Source organism: Protopterus annectens, chromosome 8.part0 (assembly GCF_019279795.1).
Source record: "Protopterus annectens isolate FY-2018-M chromosome 8.part0, PAN1.0, whole genome shotgun sequence".
In the NCBI taxonomy this organism is placed as follows: domain Eukaryota; kingdom Metazoa; phylum Chordata; order Ceratodontiformes; family Protopteridae; genus Protopterus; species Protopterus annectens.
Window position 1 is genome coordinate 1,831,241,670 of NC_056741.1, and position 6,642 is coordinate 1,831,248,311.

The 6,642-nt window shown below is 40.7% G+C and overlaps 1 protein-coding gene across 1 annotated transcript in view; it reads left to right on the plus strand.

Moving 5' to 3' along the window:
- The first annotated feature begins 4,054 nt into the window (after window positions 1-4,054).
- LOC122808571 (alanine--tRNA ligase, cytoplasmic-like) overlaps window positions 4,055-6,642 on the plus strand; it is an 859,981-nt gene continuing 857,393 nt past the window's right edge. Inside the window, exon 1 of the mRNA XM_044079527.1 lies at window positions 4,055-4,179. Coding sequence (XP_043935462.1) covers window positions 4,055-4,179 — 125 coding nt within the window. The remainder of the gene's footprint in view (window positions 4,180-6,642) is intronic.

Sequence of the window (6,642 nt, forward strand, 5' to 3'; positions counted from 1 at the left end):
CAAATGATGTGGATATACTACAAAAGGGCCTTACTGAAACAGATGCCTGGTGCCAGAGCCATGGACTCAAGCTAAATGCCAAAAAATGTATAGTTGTCCCCTTTGGATAAAACACGAACCTGTGAACTACCACATAGGTGGCAGTACACTAAACAACAAAAGTATGATAAGAGGCCTAGGGACACAGGCGGACAGTGGTCTCACCTTTGATAAACACATAGCCACAACAGTTAGAAAATCCTTCTACGTGGCACACCTCATCACTAAGGGCTTTTCATCTAGAAAAAAGGAGGTCACTGTCCCTCTGTACTCATCCCTCATTAGACCCATTATAGAATACAATGCCCTATTTGGTATGTACCTCACAAGACATCTGCAACAACTAGAAAGGCTGCAGAAATACCTCACAAAAAGAATCACAGGCCTAAAGCAGATGCCTTATGCTGACCGTGTAAAGAAACTCCAGCTATACTCTGTCGCATATTGCCTACTCATAGGCGATTTCTGCCTAACATACAAGGCCATGTCAAATCCAGAGGTGTCGGACATGCTAATCCCAATCCCTCTGAGCCACATGCTCCAGGGATCTTAACCTTGTCATCACGAGGAATAGAACATGCCGGAGGAATAGGTTCCTGACCCAGAGACTCCTCATACTCTGGAAAAGGCTGCCCATACATGTCTTCAAGAGGAACCTTGATGATTGGATGGGAGATAGGAAATTCACCCTGGGGATCACATCAGTAGCCCTGCTAGACAGGAGCCCAGGAAAGTAAATATTTGTGGGAAGCAATAGCCATGGAATCATTATGGCTAGGCTTGTATAGGCCCTAGGCCCGATAGCCTGGTACCTACCTACGAACCTATGAACCTATGAACTGAAGACATACCTCTCAACCTTATAGTGCAGACAGAAAAGCCTTGATAGAAACATTTAAATGGCTAAAGTAATTACCAAACTCCAAGATAAAACAGAAGACGACAGTAACTTTACTAAAAAGTGTTACACAACAGTATTACGGTACAAGTAGAAGACAGAGTCCATATGACTCGAAGACGACTAGTTACTACACAGGAAATACCCTCTACCACTTATCCCCCTACTGTTAGTGAGCAGGTCCTCACTGCCCTCTCCAGAGCTAAACACACTACATCAATGGGCCCTGATAACATCCAGGGATGCCAACTAAATAGTTTGATACATGAAATGTCAGGCCAACTAGAACCTCTATTCAGCCACAGTCTCCAGACAGGCTTCATCCTTAGGAAATGCAGGACTGCAATGGTCACCCTTCTACATAAAGGTGGACCATCAACAGACCCATAAGCTGGACTAGTCTTATATGCAAGGCCATGGAAAAAGTTATTATGGATCTAATAAATACATTGGAAATCTTCAAACACTGGACCCATCCCACTTTTGTTTCGTCAAGGGTAGGTCACACCTACTAAACCCAGTGGACTACTGTGAGAATGCCACTTGAATCATGGATGACTGGCAAAAAAGTTCATACGGCCTACCTTAACCTGGTAAAGGCATTCAACACACCGCCTCACTTAGGTATTATAGACAATCTCAAAAATGTAGACATAAATCACTATGTAACCCGATGGATAGTCAAATGGCTCATGGCTAGGACACATGAAGTTATGCTGGGGGAATACAGCTCCTCCACTAGGCATGTTATTAGTGGTGTTCCACAGGACTCAGCACTTGGACCTCTCCTGTTTGGAATACACTTCTCTGACGTCATAGCAAATATAGAGGGTCTTTGGGTGACCGAATCTGCAGATGACTGCAAGTTGGATGCAATGACTGATTCCTCTAAAGATGTAAATATCCTTGAGGAGGGTCTGAGAGACAAGTAATATAGCCTAATACTCAATTCCAAAAAAATGCATATGTATACCTTTTGGGAAGTTGACCGCCCCTGCAAATTACAACATTGATAACACACTTCTAAAAGTAAACCCAGGTTTAAGGAACTTGAGAACTCAGGTTGACAGTAACCTGAACTTTGATCACCATGTGTCCATGGTGGAGAGAAAATCCTTCTATGTGTGCCAAGTTGTAACGTATGGCTCAGCATCCATATCTAAGGAGATCATAATCCCACTATACGTAGCCCTCATTAGACCAGTAATCAAGTACACTGTACTCTTCAGCATGTACCTGACCAGGCATTTCTAACAATTATAGTGGTCACAGAGAATCCTCATTAAAAGAATTACAGGGTGTAAAAAACATGTCTTATCTGGAAAACCCCAAACTCTTGTTCCTGTACTCAGTCTCCTACAGACTACCACAGGGCAATAAAACCTAGCCTAAAAGACCTTCTCAAATCCAGTCTTAATGGATATGCTGCACATTCACAAAACAAACAGCACAAGAATTACCCAGTCTGAGGATCTAAACATTGTCTGTGACATAAGCAAAACATGGGGGAGGAACAGGTTTGTGTCTTTACCCTTTTTCTGGAAAAAGATTCTCCATTTATGTGAAACAGAGGTCTTCTTTAAGCTTATTCCAATAACATTTGGACCAATGGATGGGAAAGCATAAATTCACCTCTGCTTGTCACCTGTGGCTTTTATGGATGGCAGCAGCTTATAGTCTAAGGCACAGGCATACACCAAAGTCTTTCTAATCCTTGGGCACAGACAACTATGAAAACTGGGGCATGAGTGGCTAGGCTTAAAAGGCTCTAGGGCCATTAGAATGGTAACCTCCAGTGAGGATTTATTGTACTGAGTTGCAAATGCATGAAATTGCTTTCCTTACAAATTTGTGTAACAAGAACAAGTTGGAGTCCACAAATACATACCATAACCAAAATCAGCTATACTGGAATGTAGGAAAACATAGGATACTGGTTAGCAATGAGCTTCTCTTTAAATAAACTATACTTTACTGGGTACAACACTGCTGTATACGATGTATTTTAGATAGCATATATCATGGACTGAAGTAGGTTAAAAAATAAAAAAAGACAACTGGGTACACAAGTCCTAGTATAAACAAGTCCCTGATCCACGTATGCAGACAGTGAAAAACTGGCAGTGTAGAGTCTTCAAGACACAGAAACATTCCAACAAGGAGGCTAGGCCACGTTCAGGGGAGGATGCACCTACCACATTTTAGACAGAAGTAGTAGTCCACAATAAATGAGAGGCTGGAAAAGAGCCATAAAGATGACAGAGTGGAGTATTGAGGATAAGGAAGACATTATGTACTGTTACTCTTATGCAAGAAGCCCAGAATTTACAGACAGAACACATTCAAAATGATTAAGACAGAAATTGGTGGAAAGAAAAACTATCTAAAGCATCACATGTATTTTTGTGTTCATTCATACAACAGACCAGTGAAAACTATTATATAGACAAAAATGTTGGGCCATTTGGAAGAATAAGTAACCAAGGAAGTGCAAAAAATGTAAAGAACAAAGCCTAGAGATTTTCAAAAGGCATGAAAAATAAACATGGACATGGGAAAGAAAAAGAGATCTGATTTCTTGCAATGTTTGTGCAGAGGAGAAAGCTAAAATAGTCAATACCAGAAAGCATCTCCAAATATATTTGAAGAGAAATACAGGCAAAGTATCCAAGTATGGGAACTTTCACAACCCAAACAATAAGATCACAAAGGGGGAATGTAAAACAGAAGATTAGTAAAGTAAAGGTTACCTTTACAGAAGCGGAAGTTGTGAAATAATTATAAAGTGAAGGATTTACCACAGGAAGTCTAACACACAAAGTAAGGAAAACATTAGGGAAGACATATGGACATGAGAAAGTAAAACTTTAATATGGTGCAATATTTAAGCAAAGGAGAAAGAAAAACAAATCAGTACAAAAAATGGCACCAAACAGTTTCAGAGAAATACAGGCAAATGCATATGGATATACAAATATTTCACAATACAAAAAATAAGAAAGCAAAAGGGGAAAGTAGAAAAAGATGATTAGTAATGGGGAAGTTAAAGAAATAGAAACTGTAGTTATGGATTACTTGAGAAGTGAATGATTTACTGCAGAAAATCCTACAGTGGTAATGTCACAGCATGATGGAACAATGAGTCTACAGGTGAAACAGGAAGCATGTGATCGCTTACCACATGAAGATTCTCTACAGCTTTCAGTAGGAAATGAGTACAAAAGTTCAGTTAGAGTTGCGCAGTAAGAGAAGGAGCAGGAAACTTTGACAACTCTGACACAGTCAATGTTGTGTAGTAACAGACAAGTGACAACTCTGACACAGTCAATGTTGTGTAGTAACAGACAAGTGACAACTCTGACGCAGTCAATGTTGTGTAGTAACAGACAAGTGACAACTCTGACGCAGTCAATGTTGTGTAGTAACAGACAAGCGACAACTCTGACGCAGTCAATGTTGTGTAGTAACAGACAAGTGACAACTCTGACAGTCAGTGTTGTGTAGTAACAGACAAGTGAATTCCTATCATGAAAGAGCAACAGATGATGCAGGATGCAGCTGAATAGAATATATCACAGGAAGATATTCAGGAACTCTCCGCAGAATCCCTGAAGCAAACGGAAAGCAAAGGTAACGGTTGCTTTATTTAATAGAGATGGAGATACATATTAAGATCAATGAAAAAATATTACAGAATGTCAACAAGACCCAAAATGTTAGAAGTTTGATTAAACAAATGAAACAGCAATTAAATTTGTCAATGGAAATTTGGGTAATATAAAAGAAGTAAATAGGCCGTATTAATTTGCAGCTAAATTAGTAACAGATAAAGTCTTACCACATACACACAATGCAATAAGGGAAAGGAATGGAACAAATCAAATGCCATCATGGAAGTACTAAATAGAAGTACAGAAGGGCTGTACAAAACTGTAAGTTGAAAACAAGGCATAGGTTTACTAAATGCTTCCCCCCAAAATACTACCAAGAAGGAGTTTCCATACATCAAGACACACCTAAGAGGCATGCAGCATGGCCATCCAGTGCAATTAACCTAGGCGACTGCTCGCAATTGTAGCATGTTAGGCCACTCAACCAGCCATACATGGCCTTCCTAAATAAGTGTAAGTTACAAACATATATGGTATATTGTAAGTATAGACTGGGAACCTACAGGCCCAATTTGCCCAAAGTTCTGGAGTCAAAACTCAAATGCCATGGAACAACTAGTACAAACTCAATTGCCTAAATAAAACTTATTCATCACAGTTATTGGATTGTTCAACAAGTAGTTCCCTCACTGGTGAGATCAGATCTATAACTAATTACTGGAGTCAAATAACATTCGAAAAAAACCACAGCATTGCAGTCAAAGCCCCACTTCCCAGGAAAACTAGTGTGGTCCTTTAAAGGCTAGGATGTCGAAGAAAGACTCAACCTGAATCAATAACAAATGCCTTTCCCTTCCTGAAGATACATGGAAATTTAATCCAAAGTAAAATTAGACTCTTTGTACCAAAGCACCAGTCTGGTGGACCCCAGCCATAAACAAACTCTACACAAAAGGAGGAAGCTACTACAAGATAGTCAAAATCAGATGCAACTTGATCACTATAAGTAAAAACTAAGAGTCTCATAAAATCATCCAAAGCAAATTCAGTAAAAATGCTAAAGACTCAAGACATTTCTAGCCTTCTTTAGCTATTTGAAACCTAGGGAAACTCCCAGATATGCAGAACTAGTTCAAAATGATAGATTACTGATCCACAACACATTGCCACACTGGCGACAGGTCAGTGCAAACTTTCCGGTCCCAAAGGAGTTATAATTTATACCAAACGATTCACCAAATATCTCAGAATGAGAAGCTCACTCCAATTCCAAAACCCATCCATGGGACCTGATGGTGTCCCGGCGGTGTCCGAGAACTCAATGAGGAATTAAACAGCTGGACACTGTTTAATCAAAGTCTTACCTCTGGATCACAGGTTGAGGCATGCAACTGTGGTCCATTCAAGAGTGCCTCCACCGACCCTGGAAATTACCCATAGCTTGACAAGCCTTATCTGCAAAGCCATGGGGATCATAATGGACCTCATAAATAAAGACATAGGGAATTTGCAGACTTTGGATCCAACCCAGTTTGGCTTTGTCAAAGGCAGAACATGCCTTTTAATCTTGGTTGACTTTTCAAACGTCACCAAAGCCATTGATGAGGAAAGGCAGTCCATACAGCCTACCTCGATCTGGCTAAGGCCTGATACAATACCCCTCAGGTATCATTGAAAAACTCATCAGCTTAAATGTTAACCCATACATCACAAGATGGGTTGCAAACTGGCTGGTGACAGAACCCACAGGGTCAGAGTTGCTGGCGCCATGTCAGACTCAAAGCCTGTCACAAGTGGTGTCCCACAGGCTCAGTCCTGGGCCCACTCTTGTTTGGCATCTACTTTTCAGTACAAGCAAACACAGGAGGGTTAGGGCTGACAAAGTTTGCAGATGACTGCAAACTGGGCCATAGTAGACATCTGACACAGATATCCTTCAGAAGGGTCTCACAGAACGGATAATTGGTGCCAGAGCCACGGCCTAAAGTTAGATGCCAAAAATGCAGTCATACCCTTCGGGAAAAACAAGGTTCCCCTAGCTACCAAATAGGTGGCAATCCACTGAGCACAGAAGAAGTTATCAGGGACCTGGGA